The 19,093-nt window shown below is 41.9% G+C and overlaps 2 protein-coding genes across 5 annotated transcripts in view; one reads left to right on the top strand and one right to left on the bottom strand.

Moving 5' to 3' along the window:
• NCOR1 (nuclear receptor corepressor 1) overlaps positions 1-4,443 on the bottom strand; it is a 73,466-nt gene extending 69,023 nt beyond the window's left edge. Inside the window, exon 1 of one of the 2 annotated variants that reach the window (XM_033004695.2) lies at positions 4,306-4,443. The gene's annotated coding sequence lies outside the window, so the exon portion shown is untranslated. Of the gene's footprint in view, positions 1-3,533; positions 3,979-4,305 lie in introns of those variants that run through there. The other variant, XM_042791567.1, reaches the window with a different exon arrangement.
• Positions 4,444-5,090: 647 nt separating this feature from the next.
• The window catches only part of PIGL (phosphatidylinositol glycan anchor biosynthesis class L), a 63,509-nt gene continuing 49,506 nt past the window's right edge, over positions 5,091-19,093 (top strand). For all 3 annotated transcript variants that reach the window (XM_042791342.1, XM_042791344.1, XM_042791343.1), the window contains exons 1-2: positions 5,091-6,577; positions 11,073-11,172. In XM_042791342.1, the coding sequence (XP_042647276.1) occupies positions 6,313-6,577; positions 11,073-11,172 (365 nt within the window). In that variant the 5' untranslated portion in view covers positions 5,091-6,312. The remainder of the gene's footprint in view (positions 6,578-11,072; positions 11,173-19,093) is intronic.

The raw sequence follows: 19,093 nt of genomic DNA, 5'->3' as shown, positions 1-19,093 counted from the left end.
ATATATAAAAATATAACTCCAGTTGAGACTCACACAACAGCCCCTAGGTCACAGAAAAAGGCAAAGAATGGAACTACAAATGGTATAAGTAAGTGCTTATACCTGTGAAAAAAAAAACAAAAAACAAACAAACAAAACAAAACATAGAGCTCCAAGGTTCTAGATATGCACAAGTCTGATCTTTGAGACCATATTGAAACATCAGCACCTATACAAATAATGGCCATAATGGAACCAGTAAGTGACTGCATTTATTAATAAACGTTTTGGGAATAACATTCCAAGCAAGCTAAACCATGAAATTACACTGATTATACGGGAGAATTCCCACCTTCCAGAAACCCCTTCTCTCTCAATACAGTATTTGAGATAGCTTAAGAACAGGAACAAGAGTTGAAGAATATGAACCTGAGACAAAACTCTACAGTGGATAACCAAGTATATACATTTTTCTTTAATTTAATCTAATTCCCCTTCTTTTTCCCGAAACTACTATTAATGAGGTGAAAAGTACAGCTAAACTGTAATAATATACCTACCTAGTTTGCCAAACAGCACTTGAACTTGTAATGAACTTACATGCTCTTAACCTTCTAACACTGACAAACAGGACAGGAATCGGTAGGTTTCCTAGTTGATCTACATTCACATTTGTTAGACATCTTCCTTGAAACGTGAATGTATTTTAATCCATTTAGGAGAGCATCTGCTTTCCAAAGCAGCCCCAGGTTGTGCCCAGGAACCAGCAAGGGCCCAGCAGACATTCCACGTGGAGCGTGTGGCCTGTGCCCCGCAGCCAGGGAACGCGACTGTGGCTGTTTTCAACTCTCGATGGGACCAGCGTGCCTCTGGCTTCATGAGAACTACAAAGAGAATTAGCCAAATGCACTTCCCCTGCAGCACAGCATAAGGCACAAGCGAATGTATGGCACAAGAGGAGGTATTAAAAGAAACACCATATTACTTTAAGCAGATTTTACACTTTACCTCATCCTTTTTCACTTATAGGTGTTCCTTCCCTCACCATCTATGTGAATGTATTTTTATATTCAGTTTTACCTAAGACTAGTCACATGCACAGAATTTTTAAGTCCTGGTCAACAGTTTGTTCAGATAACCTGTCTGCATAAAAATTTAATTCCTGAATTTTTTACTGCTGAGAGTTACGAACAGTAGGATTTTTCAGAGATGGCTGATGCATCTGTACCAATACAGTATCTTAATTTTGCAATACCCTTTGTAATCATAAGCAGGTGAAGTCACTGACTTCAAAACCACATAGACCAACATCCTCCTTAAGTCTGAAGAAAAAAAACCTGAATATCAAATCAGTCTGGGAGTGGCAACACTACACGAGTAGTTTAGATGTGAAGCTATTCAAGAACATAGAAATCTCTCTTACAATACTGGAAAGAAACATAGCTCCAAGGTAAGATTGAGCTTTCTGTATGCACACCAACTCACTAAACTTAAGCTTCAGTAGGTCCAGACTGTGGTAGTCATTTAACAGATGGTGGATAAACACTGAACTAGCACGGAAGAGGAAGGGAACATCACAAAACTTCATTACTAGATGGAGAATCATTGAAGGAGAGAGAAACTAAAATGGAAGATATATTCAGCATGTTCCTGGCTATTTGCATAAATTAGAAATAGCACAAAGTAAATATTTACAGTCAGCAGTCCTGCAGAGGTCAGAATTTTTATCTGGAACATTTACAGTAGAGAAAGACAAGGTAACATGTTCCACTAATAGCTTGTCATCTGAAACACTGATTCAGATTTGACTAAAGAACATAAATGACTTGAGTTCAAGACTGGCATCCAGGAAACGTTTGTTTGCATTATGAAACCACTGTCTAGTTGCTAGTCTCTTCTCAAGATTGTACTGTGTTGAAGTGCACCTGCATGAAGCAGATCCCTTCCAGCTTAAACAATTGTTAAAAATCTTACGTACCTATGCACACTAGAACTCCAAATAGTATTTCTGATCATGTAAGAACACCTTCATTAAACCATTTTATAGGCAAGCTTAAAAGAGGAGGAATAAAACATTTCACCAAAACTTTGGCCGAAAGCTTTGAAAGAATAAGTTAAATGCCAATATTAAGAACATAATACAAATTTTTTTCAGCTACTTTTATGCATTTAACAGCAGTTGAAGCAGTCAGCTTCCCTTCCCTGTGAGCATCTCTCACTCATGCTGTAACTGAGAAATTAAATAACTTAGAAGATGCAGTTAGAGAACCACAAGAACTGTGGAAGGGGACTAGATGGGGGAAATTGAGAGGAAGCTTTAGAGTCTGTCCCTATTTTTACCACAGTTTTTGAGAGTTTTCTAGATCCCTTTAGATGACAATGAAAAGCATGTATGCCCAGAAAGAGCAACTGAGTAGTTGTAAGACATAAAGTGTATTTAAAATAAGTCAGCAGCACAATGTAGAAAAATTTATACTCTGATTTTGTGCATATAGTTTCAATCTGTAGAGTTACTTTTAATTGAATTGTACAATAACTAATAAGCTAGAGAGAAGTAACACTTGTGGAAGAAAACACTTGTAATATCCTCGCCACACATTAAAAAATGCATAACACTTAGAAAGAAGATTCCAAAATGCTGCTTTTCCATGTTTCAGTAACAAGTTTAGGTATTTTAGTGACCAATATCAAACATTATATTTCAAACAGGGAAATTATACTGCACATAAAGTACAACAGAACTTTTTTTTCCTTAGTAGCCTATACTATATCACAGAGAAAAGCTGTGTCAAGAAAAAATTAACCATGCTTTCGCAAAAAGGGTCACTGTATTTGCCTTGTTTCCTCTGAACTTTTGAATCCTTGGGATAAGCATGAAGATCCTTTATCCCCCAACACAAGCCACTAGACTTCAGCTAACTAGAAATCCACTTCAAATATTACATACTTCCTTTCCAATGTCAAGATTGTTTAGTTAATCAGGAATAACGACATTCTGCAGAATAAAATTCCAGTGCAAAATTGCAACAGATCTGCACGGTTCTCATGTGCAGTGACACAATTCTATGTGTCCACTTATTCAGGCACTTACACTGTGCCCACGGCCATTCTACTTACCACAATAGTAATGTTTTTTATAGTAGCACCACTTTTTTTCCCCTCAAATCATACTGCATAGGATAAAAATCCCCAGCTGAGCTCTAGAAGTTCATAACTATAGTGCGATATACCTAAAAATAAAAGAATGTTGCCACAAAACCAAGTATACCGAACTAGACATCCCCTTCTTATTTTAATAAACTGTCCTTTTTTTTTATTATTCTTAGGCTACACCAATATTGAGTTATGAAAAGGTAATACACTTGTTAAGATCATATCTGTGAAACAAGAAGAAACAGGTTTTGGACAATAGATTGTTCAGACTACCTACTTACTCAGTTGAGCTTGTCTAACACTAACAGTACATGTGTCCATCCAGAATCTTGTCTAACTGCAACCAACTTGATACCCAGTTTTTTAAGTACAGAAAAATCAGTAAGTACAAAGTTCTTTACCATCAAGTCAGAATAATTCTAGAAAAAGTCACTTCCATTGAGTCCTCCAGCAGCCCAGGGATGACAGAAGCTGGGGATGTTTACAGGTACTATGTGAATAATTCAGCGTCAGCATCAGCAACAACTCCCCACCACTGACAACCTCAACGTGGGGCTGGAGCAGGCGGCCGCGATGCTCCTCCAACACGCGAGCTCTGACAGCAGAACATCTTCAGGAACTAACGCACTCCTCGCCGAGCGTCCAAGCAGCCGATTTTGAAGAACTGGCCCCTTTTTTTTTTTTGTTATTATTTTTATTTTTTTTCCTTAACTTGTACTCCTCCTACCTACAGGACAGGGAACCAACACCCAACACACCGATGCTCAGGGATTTCTCCATAAACTTCCCTGCAAGGGCCATCCCTCACGGCCACCCCTGGACCTTCCCACTCACAAACAGCGTAAATGGAGAAAAAAAAAAACAAAAAAAAACAAAACCCGCGAGCACCGGGCACCCCCCGCCCCAGCCCACACCTGATCCGCCCACCTCCCCCTGCCCCCGGTGGCTCCCCCAAGGACCCCCCCCTCGTCTCCAGCGCCCTCCCCCCGGGGGCGAGACCGGCTCTTTCCCCGGTAAGGAGGGAGGAGGAAGGGATGACCAGGGCCCCCGCCTCTTCCCCCTCCTCCCCCTCCTCCTCCTCCTCCTCCTCCTCACAGCGGAGGCGCTAGGCCCCGCTGCCCCCCCGGGCCGCGCCGCCCCCCCGCGCCGCCCCGCCGGGCCCCCTGCCCTTACCGACAGCTCGGCGCTGGGGCGGCCCGGGCGGCAGGTTCTGGCAGGGCTGGACGGTCGCGACGTCTCACCTCAACCTCAGCGCCACCGCCACCGCCATCTTGCCTCCCCTCCCCCGGCCCGCTGGGCTCCGCCCCCTCTCGCCAGGTCCTGGCAGCTACCGAACTAACCGGCGGCGCCGTCGCTCGGGGGTTTCTACCGGCCGCGGGGGCTCGCCCCTTCCTCCCGCCACAGCAGTGCTTGGCGCCGCCTCGGCAGCGCCACCCCGTGAGAAACAGCGGGAGGGCCCGGCGGGGGGAGAGGGGGCTGCTATGCTCCTTCCAGGACCCGCTGGCCGGTGCGGCGGGGAAGGGTTCCCTCCCCCTCCCCGCTGAGTGGGCTCCGGGTGGGGGGGGGGGGGGGGGCGCGGCGGCCGCCATGAGGCGAGGGTGTCCCGGCGGCACCGGCAGCCGCTGCTATGGACCGGAGGGGGCGTGGGAGCGCGGGAGAGCCGCATCGCGGGCGAATCGATATAAATTTACAATTGCTGATAACGGGCCCGGAGAGGGGGGCAGCCGCCGTTAACCGGCGAGCGGGGGGGGGAAGCCGTCCCACGCCCGGAGCATCGGCCGGAGGGCGCCCGGCCCCCGGGGAGCCCCGCGCTGCCACTAACGTCCTGCCTCTGCCTCCAGCGACGAATGACTTCTGAAAAATGTGAGGGAGGTTTAAAATCTCAAATGTCTTCTTATTCCTTCCCCCCCCCCCCCGGATGAAGAGTATGGAAATTGTTCCCAGCTTTTTCAGTAAGGTGTTTCAACTCTGCAGAGCGTTTTATTTGCAAATACGGAATTCCAGCTGTGCTAAAATCACAAATGAATCTCTTATCAGGTTTACTACAAGTGGGGGAAAAATTACACCATTTGGCAAGAATAAATTATCTCGTTGTTACAATTTCCATTACATAGGAGAAGTTGTATCCCACATTTGCAGGATGTATGACCACACAATTCAGACTAATAAAGCAGGGGCTCACTCTGTGTCAAACAAGATACTTATAACACCTGTAATAACTATGTAGTTATTATGGTATCAGAGTTCCACTCTGTTAAAAGTGCTACATTAAGGTGACATGACATCTCCAGGCTGAAGTGTTTGCAGTCTTTAATCCCAACACATACCGATGACTACCTTGATTCACTGGGAAGTTAAAAGGTGTTCAAATAAAAGTTTGTGAAGTCAAGTCAGGCATACATCTTGTGAGGTCTTAGCTGCTCTTCAGATATCGAATTCCTCTGAATTGTTTTCACCATTTTATTATTTAAACCTACCCATCTAACATACTACACCATTGCTGACTTAATAACACGTCTTTCACATTGCCCACTTGTCTTCAAAAGCAGTTTCCAAACCATCGCGTATCCAATTGCCCTATTCATGTTTATTTTACTACTTCCTGTCTCCTTTTGCTCTGCAACCTTCTCCAATGGTTGAAATTACTTCTAAGACGTATCCAAGCGTGGGTTTTTTTCCCTTGCAGCCGCACTCGGGATAGCCAGCAGATACTCAGATAGCAGAACGCGCCTGAAGATAAGCTCCTCTTGCCCTGCTTTTGAGGATTCCCTTAACCCGCGTCTCTTCCGCAGTAGCACAGCGCAGGGATAAGAGGTACCGCATGCTGAGAAGTTCAACTTTTGTCACTATTGGATATTATTTTTCAACGTACCAGCGGGGTCAGCCCGCTGTGCAGCAGGGCCCGGGGAACGCCGGCTCTACCCACGGGAACGGCCCCTGTTCAAACCCCGCCGGGCCTGGCGAGGGTAGCGCGGCGGGAAGCCTCCCGGTGTGCCCCCCCCCCCCCCCCCGGGCAGCCCTGGAGAAGCAGAGCCGGGGCACGTTTCCGCGACAGCGGCCGAGCGGCTCCGCCCCGGGGCGGGGAAGAGAGGGGAGGGCTGAGGGGGAGAGGGACCCTTTCGTGCCCCGGAACCTTCCTGCCGCTCCTCTTGTTCCCTGCCGGCGCGGCCGCCGGTCGCCATGGCAGCGGGGCGGTGGGGCTGGGGGCTGGCGGCGCTCGCGCTGGTGCTCGCGCTGCTTCTCGACGGCGCGCGCCGCCTGCGGCGCCGTTACGCGGCCGCCGGGGCTCGCGCCTCCCTGAGGGGAAGGGGACGGGGAATGGCGGCTGGCGCCCGCGCGTTGCTGGTGACGGCGCACCCTGATGACGAAGCGATGTTCTTCGCCCCCACGCTGCTCGGCTTGGGCCGGGCCGGCGTCCGCGCCGCGGTGCTGTGCTGCTCCGCAGGTGAGGGGGGAACGCGCCGGGAACGACGGGGCACCCACCCACCCCGGGTGCCGCCGCCGCCGCCGCCCCTAGAGGCCGGGCTTCCCGTCCGTGACGCCATGATGTCTTCCCATGGACGGCCTTGCGCTGTGACGTAAGCCCCGGTCAGTGCCTCGGCGCGGTGGTTGTACCGCGGGGCGACCCCACTCAGCTGTGATGTCACCGTGATGCCACACATGACGCCATTGCTGGGCTGAACTTCCGGGCCCTCTGGGCCTGAGCTGCCTTGGCAGCGCGGCAACTGCTGTGAAATACTCGTGCATGAGAGAAGGGTGCCGTGCTGTCCATCTGCGGTTTGATGTGGTTCTGCGTCATGGTGCTCTGTCGTGATATTCCGTGCTCCCCAGAGAGCTGCCGCGCATGGGCGGCTTTGCTCAAAATGTTAGTTTCTGCAGAGTTTCAGCAGCTGCAATCAGCAGCAAAATCTCCCTCTGTATCTGAACCTTGTGCAGAGGTTTCACAATCCCATCTCCTGTTGCGCCACTGAGGTCCTTTCAAACTATCCAGAAGCATCAGTAAGTTGTAAAAAGGCGCTGCTTAGCAGAGCCTTTTGTCATCTCCTTGTAATTCTGTTGTAGAGGACTTCCTTGGATGACCCATTTTTAATGTCATAATGATACATCTGCTGTAACACATCTAAAAATAACAGTTGTATAACAATCCAATCATGGAAAAACAGGCCTGAAGGGAATCCGTGGTCGTGTTGTCCATCAGTCAACCTGAAGGCAGTGTCAATGTGTCTTCATTTGTTGCAGACAAATGTTAAGTTTGTTCTTCAAAACCTCCAGGGAGGTTCCTCAGCCTGTGCGGTCTGTGTCAGTGCTGCATTAGCTTTTCTTCAAATCAGTTTTTCCTGAATCATTGGTGTAATTTAAGCTTGTTTGTTTATTTTTCCCTTTGTAGCAGCCTCTTACATATTTTAAGACTTATCTGCCTCTTCTGTCTTATCTTCTCCAGACTAAACAACCCTATTTCTTGTAATCTTTCCTCATAGATCATTTTCTCTAAACCTCTGATTGTTCTCATTGTTCTCCGTTTGACTCTAGCAGTTGGTTCACATGTTATTTGAAGTGCAGTGATCAAAAACTGGAAGCAGTACTGCTGCTGAGGCCTTTCTGGGGCTGAATAGAATGGAAAGATTTTCACAGGTTCCACTGTTTACGCAGGACAAGAATTTTTCACAGCATGTGACACTCATGTCTTGTGTTCTTGTGATCTACTAAAGCTCTAGATATTTTTTTCTGCAGAACTGATACCTAATCAGTTATTACATTCTTCAGTGTTTTGCGCATAAGAAATAATCTATTTTGAATCAGTCTTTCAGACCATACTGTTATACCAGAATTCATGAGCCTGTGGTGAAAACTAAAGATACTGGGGTTTATGTTTGAGAAGAGTATCTTAGGCTACAAACATTTACATCTTACACTGATAGCTACTTACATTTGGAAAAAGGGTCCTCTGTGTTTTTGAAAGCTGCAGCTAGTTCACTGACAACTTTGTTTACAAAGCTTTCTGTCATAGCAGACCATCTAGGTGAGAAGGCGGGGATTAAGCTGTTGTTCAAGTCCAGTGGTGTAATGACTTTATTGATCACTCTGTACCTCCCATTCAAGATTTTAGTGCAGAGCTTTCAGTTGTCTTTGCTGAGGGACAAAGGTCTGTGGATCCCATTTGGCTTTTTCACAGCTATGGAGAGATTACTGAAATGCAACTCTGCCATTTCAGTTTTGGGAACTAATACACTCCTGCTATTAGACAGCTTTCCAAAGAAGTGTTGTGTTTCTGTTTATTTTATTCACATTTATTTTTTCTTTACTCCTGATTCAGTGACATAAAACATTAAGCATGTTTGACGCTGCCTTCTGTGTACTCTCTTGCATGTCTTTGTAGTGGAACTAGCAGCCCATACAGGAGAGTATGTTCACTGAACTAATAGATTTTTCTGTGCTTCTTACAAGTCTTTTGGGTGATTCAGATGTTCATCCTCTCATTGTCTGTATGATTGATGATGACAAGTGAGTTGATCAAAGACTCTGCAAATTGTAACACTGAGACAAAATCATTGCTTAGGAACTGTCATACTTGCAGTCTTCAGATGTCAATCAAAATAACTTCAAAATTAATTAGAATTAGAGCACTGTGGGAAAAAAAATCACTCTTTTACACACTAAATAATCTTCGATTGAAATAATAATTCAGTATAAACGTGCTTTGCTCTGTAGTAGCTGACTCTCTATTGTGAGTGCTCCATGGATGAGGTCCAGCAGCATCAGCTATTCAGCTGGTTTTGCTCTCAATAGCTTCACATTTTTATTTGTTAGCATTTATATTTTCCTGGTGTCCTGACACATTTCTCAATCTGTGGAACATGGATCTGTTCCTACGAGTTCAGTGGAAGTTAAGTATTTTGAGAACAGTGGTACTGTTTGGATAAAACATCACCTGCAGTCAGCTGTTACACTGCATTGCAGCAAAAGATAGGTTATCTTAAAACAGTGTCATTAGTGGCCTTGCAAACAATCAGTCTAAAGTCCCACTGTACTCATGTAACCCATCTAGTGAAGGTGCACACTTAAATTTTACTGAAGCTGGAACTTGCGATTTTATAAGCTGCAGACTACCAAGCTGATGTGTTCCTCAGCAAATCCATAGATAATCATTGTCAGAGGCTTCTAAAACCATTCACTCACAGTCTGCATAAAAAGTTTTTTTTTTTTCTAGTTATTCTTTCCCTCTTTGGAAATTTTACAAACCTTGCTAGTGATGGCTCAGATTGCAACACTGCTCAAGAGAAATGCTAGATTTAGATGACTCACACCCGCAACAATAAAAAGTTCTAGTGTAATTTAAGACAGCTGACTACAGACTTGAATCATACATTAATACTCAGCTGTATTTTTTTATTTTATTGCTTCAAAGTTAAAATTGGGTTGCAAGTACTGCCTTGCGCAGGGCAAAATTCTGGCAGGGGCCATCACAGCTCTGGCGTGGACTTCGCATGGTAGATGCCAGGAAAGAATAAGGGAATGTCAGGGCAAGATGAGAAGAAAATAATTCAGTGAAAAGGGAGGCAGTATTTTAAGATAATGAATCCTGTTTCCCTGATGGTTGTTGGTCTCAGTCTGTTACAACTTTTCTCAAATGCCTTCTCTAAATTGTTTCCTATCTTTTTTTGATTCTGTAAGTTTTTGCAATATTGCCGTATTAGTTTCTGCCTGAATTTCCTCTGTGAATGATGCAGACTTCTGAAAAATCTTTAAAACAGGGATTGTTGTGATGGAATTCCTCATTTCTTCAAATCCTTTTAGTTCCATTACTGTATTCTATTGCAGTGTCCTAGTGTTAAGTGACAACTGCAGCCCATTAGAAGTGGCCCAGACTATACTATAAACTTTAATCCTTTAAAGAATAGACTGTGGGACAGGCTTTCCATGTGTTATCTCAGCAATTCTGTTCCAAGTACTTTGGACTGGCTGTTCAGCTGGGCTCTGCGGGGTGATGCTGTTAAGAGCACAGGAGGACGTTCATAGCAGCGTGGCTGTTAGTGAAGGAGAAGCAACGACTCTTTGGCCCTTCCTAAGGAGATTATTACTGATTTGTTGTGAGTAGTTGTTTTTTAAAAAATGGACTGAGATCCCACTAGCCTCTTTCACAGAGACAACCTGGAAATTTGCCAGTGGTGACAACTTTTACTCACCTCACTGCAAAGGCAGTTTCTCATGTGTTTATGAAAAGATCTTGCTCAATTGTTTTGTAGTATATTGGTGACTTCCATTCAGATACTGTGTAAGCAGTTAGTCCCTGTATATGCATATTAGAAGACTCCTTTCTTTCCCCATAAATCATGGCCAGCCTATGGAATTCACCAAAAGAGATATTAAATTTTGCTAAAAGTTTCACAAATGTTCGGAAGTGGATTAGGCATATACCCAAGTAAAACAAAAAGCCCAAACAAAAAACTCAGAAGAGATCAAAATCTTGAGACATCTGCTAATCAAACAAATTGTTGGAAGCCATTTCCCAAGCAGGTTATTCCAGAATTGTTGTTTGGAAGATCTCCTGTGTCTTTGGCAGAAGCATTTAACTTTGGCCAGTTTTAGGATGAGGATACTGGACCGTGTGGACCACTGATCTGATTAGACATGGCAATTTCTGATGTCCTTGCCAAGCAAGCTCAGGAATGGCCACAAGCCACACTCAAGTGCATAAATGTGAGGAATGTAGTCAAGGTGGGCAGAACTTTGCCTCAGCATTTTTTTTTGCCTGAGCTAAGCCAGGTGTTACTCAGGTAACAGCTATGGAGTTTGTTCCGTGCAATGTATCTGTTCCTCAGATGATGCCCTTTTATTTAATGTGTGATGCTCATGCTGAATGCTTTGAGAAAGGAAGAAATAATTATTTCCAAGCTAACCTAAACTAAGTTAGACAGTGTTGCTGTGTTTGCTATTTTCAGGAAATTATTACAATCAAGGAGAGATTCGTAAGAAAGAACTGGAACAGAGTTGTTTTCTTCTGGGGATTCCAGCTTCCGATGTAGCAGTCATTGATCACAGGTAACCAATTTTCATTTACAGCATAATTTCATTGCAGTTTTAGATAAGGGGTGAAGTTCGCTTTAAAATTCAGTGAAAGCTTACTGTATCATTCTAAAAAGTCTTAGGAATCTCAAAAAAGACCCTATTAGATATTTTTGCTAACTCTTAAGATAAATCTAATTATTGAAGAAGGCAAATCAAGTGTATAATGGGAATCGTAGTCCCTAGGTTATGCTCAGTTGGTACAGCAGTTAGAAAAATAACCATACTTGTTGAGGTCTGGCACAGTGTTTAGGCTGCATGATCACATTTTATTATGCTTGTTGCAGTGTTATACAGACAATTACAAATTCACTGAATTACCTGTGGCATGTTTGTCTGTAGACTGGTCTTTACAGGGTTGGTGTGGAATTCTGTTATATTTATACTCTGGTTTAGTCCTGGCTAAAAGCAAAAGTGCATTGCAGTATTAAGTGCAGTCCATAATAACATGACAGTAAGATTCTTCCAAATTAAGCCGTACAAGATTTCTGTTTTTCTAAGGTGTGATGTTGTTTTCTTTAGTTGCCTATAGATACAAATGTAGGTGATAAAGCTGACACTTCTTTGTTTCGGGATTAATTCAGGAACTTTCTTCTGGGAAAGTGATTTAACACTTCAAATCAGTGAAACTCAGAGCTAACATTGTGAATGCCTCTTAAATTGCCTGATCATTATCAGGGTTCATAGGAGCTGAACTAGATACTGGTGGCTAGAAAACAAGGTACAAGTGGTTGTTTCAATTGTAAACAACTATCATAGGGTCCATAAAGAATATTTTTGTTTATGAAGAAGTAATGTGAATAGCAACATTGTGATTTAAAGCCACGCCAACTAGAAAAGTCAGAGTTGAAAAAAATCTGGCTCCAGGCAGGCCCTTTTCCCATGCACATATTTTCCCTTGAGCTAAGGCAACAGAAACCACAGTCCAGAATATGAATCTTCTTGAGTTCTTTGCTTTTTTTAGCTTTAGGTTTCTCTCCAAGTTTTCAGCTCACTTACAAAACCAGCATAGGAGTTGTTTTTCCTTTGGAATTAAAATAGATGTTTCCGTTCACTTTTCATTAACTGGTTTTGGATAACTTCATGTTTTGTCGTACAATCATATGACAATGCCCAAAACATTCTGGGGAGGGATAAGGAAAAAAGCTGCTAAGCTTTGCTAAGCATAAAGTCTGCACATTGAACCAGAAGCCTACTGGCCTTTCATCCTGTAACGCAATGTGAGGTTGGCTAGTGTGCGATGCAAGTTTCCTGATACTGCTCAGTCATCCCCTCGCGTACACAGTCCAGAGGACTGCTTTTTGTAAGTAATACTTTGGTTTGCTCTGTAGGAAGATGAGGGCCATTTCAGAGAAATAGCTTGGATCATGCCTCTTTATTACTTTAATTACTAGTATTACACATATTTATATAAGTAATGACTGATACATGATTTTCCCCTGTGAATTCAGTGCCTGAAAAGACAGATCCATCCCATTGCCCAGATCTTCTGGGCATGGACTAGAATGTACAACATTGTTCTAAGAAACTGGTTAGAATTGAGGTTTTTATCTCTGAGGTTAGATTGCTATGAGATAACCATCAAACTTTGCTGTGCATTTAGGGAATGAACTGTAATGAAGTTCTTGCTGAATTTTGCTCAGAGCACAGTGAAGTGTGTTTACAGTGCATTATTTACTCTGCAATAACTCACCATGTGGATATTCTTTATGAAAAACATCTATGGATCAGGTGTTAGCAAAATGCTAGAGGATCAGGAGTAATTTCTAGATGCACTGACTTTTTAGAGTAGCTAATTTTTAGACTACTATTTTCCAGCAGTTCAAACAGAACACTGGGACTCAGGGTTCTTGAAACTTACTTAAATGTTCCTGGACTTCTTAAAGTCAGTAGCTTTCCTATGCCTCTGTTATGACTTCTGTAATTTACAGATTATACAAAAATATTTGCTAGTATGGCATGATGTGAAAGTTGCTAAATTAATTTGTTATCTACCGCTAGATTTTAATGTAGATTTGTGTCTACAGAATACAGTTCATGAGGCTGTTCTTCTTTAGTATTTTGTCTTCCGTGGGCACTGTTTAAGATCAGAGCCCTTTGGCTTTTTTTGTTCCCTTCCTAACTCTTCAGAAGATAATTTTCCATCAATGTAAAGAACTAGAACATTGCTGAAGGACTGCAGCTGGCATGCTGCCCATCTAACATTTCTTACACAAACAGTGGATGCTTTACCTTATCCAAGCTGCAGACTTGTATTTTGGTAAGGAAAGCCCAAAGGATTGCTAGGTCTGGATCTGCTCCAGCCATTGTAGTGTGGAGCTGAGTCATGCTGCTTCCTCTTTCTTTGCATGATCTACAAGTGAGTGAGTAGAATTTTCAAGATGTAAAAGGGGAAATACATCTGAAAAGCAAGGTGATTGACTTGCTCTGTAATCTCACTTGGCCAGGTAGGTATAAAATCAACATGACATTTTGAATTGCATGTGAACTTGTAAAGAGAAAGCCTCGGTCAGTCAGCCAATGATGAAATCTGTGTTAAACACCAAATCCTTATTAAGCAGTCTCTTGCTTAAACAATGACTCTCAAATATAGCCAGGATACCCAGGACAAGTCTAGTTCAGCCTCTATCAGACAGCTGCTTTGCACAGATTCTTCAGCAGGTGTTTGATGTTGTCACTGTGTTTGATACCTCAGTTAAAGACAAATCTACACAAATATGGTCCCAAACTGTACCCACATTTCAGCCCTAGGGATCTGAGATCCACATGAATCTCCTGCAGAAAAATTCTTTGTTGTAGAGGGCATGTCCAGGGATGAAAAGGGGCATGCATGACCATGCAGACCCAAATACTGTAGGTGAGTACATGGGCATGCAGGCAGCCTGTTCCAGACTATTTTAGATTAGAGCACTGGACTCTTCCTACTTGTGAATAGTACAGGTCAGACACCAGATTTGCAGAGGCATCCCCTGGGCTGCCATGTAATTGTCATAGCTCCAACACTACACTAATTGAACAACTGATTTTAAGAGAGGCAAGTTTTGCAGTCCACTTTTGTTACCATTCCCATAGTAGGCTAAATACTTGGAGCAGCCCAGCTCAGAACTAGGACTTGTATTGTTCTAAGTTAATTTCTGTCATGTCACAATTATTCCTGCTGCTGAGTGAGGGAAGAGTAGCAAGAGAGTGAGGTCTGAAACTCCTGTAAGATAAAAGTCACTTCATTAATTATATAAATGGTCATGCAAACTCTGTGCTTTTGGTACATTTTTATCCTCCTACGTGCTCCAACAGTGGACTTCCTTGGAGCTGTAACACTGAAAGATTGTTTGGTTTATCTTACTGTGCCATGATACCAGCTTAATTTTCACAAAGACTGGTATAGTTTTACAGATCTGCAGGGAAGGTAAAATGAGCGTAGCTAAAATATGAGTAGTATAGGCACCTCTAATGCAAATACTGACCAAGTCAACTGAAAAATCTGCTACAGTGATATGTCTAAAACAATAGATAAATCAGATGCTGGACATTTCTGTAGTGGCAGAAGGGTCTAATTTATAAAGCATTTGGCTGCACTGCAAACAAAAAGGGACATCAATTTTCACCAAAAGTTCTATTGTTCTTTAAGCGTGTGTTAGACTAGACTTTGCTGCCACATTTAGCTTAAAGTTGAAATTGGTCTGGTAATGTATGGGCAAATGACCCACTTAAAGGACATGAGTACTTGCTGAGCAGGGCAGAACTCCATCTTAAGAAGAACAAGTCTGAGTAACTGATTTGCACTTGAGATGCATGGCAAAGACAAGGTTCAGCTTAGCAAGAGGAGAGTTTACAAACAAGTAAGAGTCCTGCATTATCATAAAACACAGAGATGTTTTCTCTTCCCTTCTCTTTAGACTATGCAGAAAAGAATGCTTCAGTAACAATGTAAAGACAAAAATGTTCATGTAAAAGCTGCTTTGGGTGCTGTTTTTGATGTGGGACTCCTACACATTTTCTTGATTGTTGCTCTGGTCTTGAGAACATAGTGAGATGGAGGTGCAGTTATCAGGTCACAAGTTATTGCTATGGTTTTGGACTTGTAAATCTACTTTGTTGGGACTTTACTTATAGCTGAGAAAGCTATCTGTAAGTAATTAATCTGTGAATACATGCTCCTGAGCTAGAAAGCTCTCTCTCATGGTATATGGAAAACCAGGAATTAGTGTCTAATTGATCTAATATTAAGAGTTAGTTAAGCTCCCATTAACATTGGGCACATCTACCAGTGCTCTGGGTGTCTATTAGTCTGTAACACTGCACATGAACTGGAGGTGTTTTCTAAGCTGTTTTCACTTTCTGAAGAGAACAAGCAAAAAGGAAGCCCAAATTACTATTCTTTTCTACTACCGTATCAGGCATTTTACTGCAGCTTCTGAGGGTTTTGTGCACAGTTGTACTGGACAGAAAGTAACTGACTATTTGCATCTTCAATATCACAGAAAATATTTAGCCCAAGTTTGCACTGCAAAGAAAATAATAGATGAGATTTGTGTAAACTAGAAAATTTTCCATTCACAGTACAAAGGCTTACTGCTAATAATGTTACATCTGTTTCCAAGTTTCCATGGAAATTAGACTCCATTTGCTTTTTTATGATTATTATTTTGCTTAAGTCCAAAAGGGTTCTGATTACATAATGCACGGGAGGGAGGACATCTGCCCATGCAGAATCATAGGTTATCTGCAAGTTTTTTATATGAGGCTCAAATAATTTTTTTTTTTCATATAATAATTCTTTGCTGTTTGGCTTGTTTTTTCCCCCTACAAGGCAAATAGGCTTTATTGCACTTCCTCATGTTTAACTTCTAACGAACTTCCTTCCATGAGCTCCCCATGTCAGAGAAGTGAGTCTGCAAGGTCATGGGAAAAATACATCCTTAAATGAATGGTGTGTGTGTCTGATTGTGATGATCAGAAAGATATAAAAACACTCAGACCCTTCAGAGAAAGAAATATGTTACTGGAAATTTAGGCCTTTTTATTAGAATTTAGAAACATATATGCAGAGAGTTAAGAATTCTATCCCATTGATCCAGTTCAGTTTTACTGTACTTAGGTGGTTTGTTGATGGCTTTATTGATTTGAGTGAAAGGTGCTGAGTGTGCAAAAGCTCAAGATGCAAGCTTTCTAGTGAGAGTATGTAATGCAATTAAGAAAGCTTGCCTGAAAGCTGAGGGCACCAGGATAAATGCAGATAAAACCCTGGCCTCAGTCAAGTCTGCTGGCAAAGCTATCAGTGATTTCATACCAGTTTCTGACTCACTCACTTGCAGACCTGTGTCATCTTGCTGAATGGGATTTTTTAAAAATGTATTTATCTTACCTATGTGTTTCTGATCAGAAAGGTGATATTATTCTCTGATATTTCTTCTTTCCCTGTTCTTATATTTAGTATTTTGTAATCAGTATTTAATAATTTTAATTCTGCTGAAATAATTGTGGTAATTAGTTACATTTTGTCTTCCTGAGGTCCTTGTGGTATTATTGCTAACTCTAACGTGTTGGTCTATATGCTGATTAAAATTGCTGCCATGCTTTATTCTAGAAGAACTGTGTGTTTCAGTAGTGAGTGATGGGATACTCTTCATGTTACTTTTCCCAGCAATGCTGTGAAGGTCTTTATTTTTTTGTGGAATTTTCTTTAATTAAGAATGGTATCTGTGGGACCAGAAAATCTTAGATGTAAATTGGTCACACATTCAGTGTGTCTTACAGGGAGATCAACCTACATCTTTTGAATCAAGTCAAACATACTCATAATCATCCTGAATATTAATGTTTTACCATTACAAGAAAGCATGAAGCCTTTGTCAGTCAGATGGGTATCTTGAAGTTTATGTAATCACTGTAGCCAAATTTCACTTCTGTTTAGTGTAATTCTTGAAATCTAAATTGTTTTCTTTCTGAAAAGACAATAGAATATTTGGCCACCTATTTTTATTTACATTTCTAAATAAACAGATAATTTTTCCAAAATGCTTACCACATGGCAGCTCATGCTGATATTTTAGGACATCAGAACACTTTATAAAAAGGGTTATATCAAAGTCTGCCTTCTGGCTTCTGCTTTTATAAGTGTTGCTCTATGCAATAATTTAAGAGGAATTTCTTCTGGGGATTGAGATGTCTCTCAGCCCTCCAGGAAAGTTGCTTTCTGAAACAAAGGCTTGTATTGCAGTAAGTTAGGTTTAGCTGTTTTGTCCTAAGCTAGATATTTTCCTCAATAAGGAAATCTGTCCTTTTTCCCCGCTGGGGTTTCTGTGAACCAGGTCCTTTCTCAGCTTTCTAGCACAATTAACTTCCTTGATGTACAAAAAGGGGGAAGGGTCCATGGTGAAAGGGAAAATGATCCTTTCAGTTCTAAAGGGGCATGTCCCCCAGATTACCTCTGTAGAGCAATGAGCAATGGTCCTTTTCAAAACATTCAAGGATTCTCCTTCAGATGTCAACAGGGACTTGTCAAACCATGTCAGCGAAGTCACAGCAGGTTTTGATTAAGAGCAAGAGTCTAGCCAGAGAAGCCAAGGGCTCTGAATAAAATCAGGGGGGAGCAAAGGAGTACTGCTAAAAGACAAAATGTCTTTATGGAAATTAAATCAAAATACTAAGCATTGAGATTTATACTTCTAATGCTTAATATTATTTTAGCAGAATAAAAAATATGAAATGCTGATCTCAAAAACATGAAAGATGAGAATAGGAATCCCAACCATCCCCCAAAGCTGATGCAAGTTTTATTCAACTTTAGGAATGTCAGCACTAGTGAGCTGATAGTAAGAAAAGAAATAATGCTGAGCATAATAGCTGTGTTTCAGGAGTCTGCAAAAACTGGCTATGACTGAGGACAGGGAAATGCACTAGAACAGGGAAATCCACTAAAAGTTGTAATTTTTTTTTATTCTTCCTTATTTTATGCCTTCAGAAATGCCTTTTACTATTCTTTCAATAATGGCTTTTAAAAGTCCCCCACATATGTTAAAGATAGGCCTCTTATTTTGAGCAAAGAAGGCTTCAGTGACCCATCCTGAATTTGCAGATGGTTCATGTCCCAGCTTTTCTGTCTCCCAGTAACACAAACAGATATGCTGACGGGAGTGATTTTGTAACTAGACCACTTGTGTCCATTCAGAAACGTCTTCGGGCTTGCTGGTTTCCAGTATAAAATTCAGGGTTTGGTATTAAAATAATTTGAGTGGGCTTTCTTCATGATGCTAGTAAGCTATAGAAAGATACAATAATTAGATTAAAGCTATTTTCAACAGTTATACACAATAGTCCCCTTTTAAACATGACAAACTATAACAACCTATTTATTTTGCCAGTTACACAGTGGAACAATACAGTGTGTTTTGCCAACAGACACCCTGAGGAACTAATGGAGAATGACAGGCGTTTCCCCTTTGCCCCCCCGGAAGGTTCCCTGCTTTGATAGCCCAGCAACATCTCTCTTAGTCACTCATTTTAACTTGCAGCTGCAAACGCCTTTCTGATAATTATAGGCAGACAGGTCTTCTATCAGAAAAGAGAAAATGGTCAACTCTTTTCCTTAAAGAATAGCAGTTATATCAAATAGTCAAGTCATAGTAAACTAATCAAAGAGGAGGAACAAACAGAAAAAAAATCTAGCAGGGATTCATTTTAAGCTTTTGAATCTCTGAATTGCTCCCAGTTTACTCAGGGAAAATATATTCCTATTTCTACTGGGAACACTCTCAAAAGCCTTCTCACAATAATGGATTGGGCGTTAACGCCTTGTTCACAAGAACTGTGTGGTTTCTTTGTGTGTTCTCATAATCTTATTTTAATTGTAGCTACAGTACAAAATGTTGAGTACCTCAGTTAAAATAAAGTTGTG

Source organism: Tyto alba, unplaced genomic scaffold (assembly GCF_018691265.1).
Source record: "Tyto alba isolate M040663 unplaced genomic scaffold, T.alba_DEE_v4.0 Super-Scaffold_19, whole genome shotgun sequence".
NCBI lineage: Eukaryota > Metazoa > Chordata > Aves > Strigiformes > Tytonidae > Tyto > Tyto alba.
The sequence above is the reverse complement of the archived record's forward strand: the minus strand, read 5'-3'. Positions and strand labels throughout refer to the sequence as shown.